Source organism: Chaetura pelagica, unplaced genomic scaffold (assembly GCF_000747805.2).
Source record: "Chaetura pelagica isolate M959 unplaced genomic scaffold, ChaPel_1.0 scaffold68, whole genome shotgun sequence".
NCBI classification, from domain to species: Eukaryota; Metazoa; Chordata; class Aves; order Apodiformes; family Apodidae; genus Chaetura; species Chaetura pelagica.
Window position 1 is genome coordinate 2,553,195 of NW_009954407.1, and position 1,045 is coordinate 2,554,239.

General features: G+C 56.1%; 1 protein-coding gene across 1 annotated transcript in view; it reads right to left on the bottom strand.

The window, feature by feature from the left end:
- Window positions 1-431, bottom strand: part of CTTNBP2 (cortactin binding protein 2) — an 89,862-nt gene extending 89,431 nt beyond the window's left edge. The window contains 1 exon segment of the mRNA XM_010004327.1: window positions 163-431. Within this exon segment, the coding sequence (XP_010002629.1) occupies window positions 163-431 (269 nt within the window).
- Window positions 432-1,045: the final 614 nt, after the last annotated feature.

The following is a 1,045-nucleotide window of genomic DNA, read 5'->3' on the forward strand; positions in this document are numbered from 1 at the left end:
GGCCCCGCCGCGGCTGACGGGGCTCCCCGGGGCTGAGCGTGGTGCCCCCGGGGCCGCGTCGCGCTCCGCATTTCTCTCCCCCGCGGCGTGAGAACCGGAAAGTGGAAGAAGAGGTTATGGATGGGGCTAAAAAGAACGGTTTTCACAACGAGCTTGGCTCACCTCATGGGTGAGATCTTTGAACCAGCTGAAGCCTGTGCGAGGAGCATCTTTTTGCCTCTTTCCTTCTGCGGGTGCTGACAGGGGGAGTCACCTCTCGCTCCCCACCCTCCTGGAGGGGCTGGGGAGGACGTGGCTGCTGCCAGCCCTTGCCTCAGAGCCCGTGCGAGGGGGGAACCTGCAGGCAGGCCCGAAGTGCCAAGGCCCGCTGCTCGGGCTCCTCTCAGCCCCACCCTGGAGCCCCGCCTTGGCCTGGGGCTGCCCTCGGCCATTCCAGCCGGGCAAAGTAGCTGAAGCCGGTTCCAGCTCCCCCAGGGGAAGGTTCGGGCTGCTGAGCTGAACCTGCTACCACACAGGCTAAAGGCTAAACCTTCTTCAGGATCATCCCTCCATCTGTGCAGCGCTGTCTGTTCCTCAAGGTCTTGCCCCACTGCCTTCCCCCTGCAGTGGGGACTTACCCAGTGAGCTCTACAACGCAGTCAAATCCAAATGTAGCCTCCACTGGGACCAGTTTGCATTGATAATAAACTGGATTTGCACCACTGTTTACTCTGCAGCCACATAGAACTTCCACCAACAGCAGGCTTCTCTAAGCTTTGCCAGTCTCCTCCTTTCATAGGGATTCTTCAGGTCTAGGCTCATATTGAGCTCCTTTGGCTCCATGAACAGACATAAATGGGCCAATGCCTTCCCTTGATCAGACAGCAAATGTTCTAAGCATGCTGTACCAAAGGATGTAAGTAAAAATGTGCATGATCCTTCCCCCCCTTTGCATTACCAGAAGGGGAACCAGTGAGTGATTTGTAGAATAAACTCTAACTGTAATGTAATTGTACACTGAACAGAGTGAGCAAAAGGCATAAGATCCATAACAGGGCATGTAAAA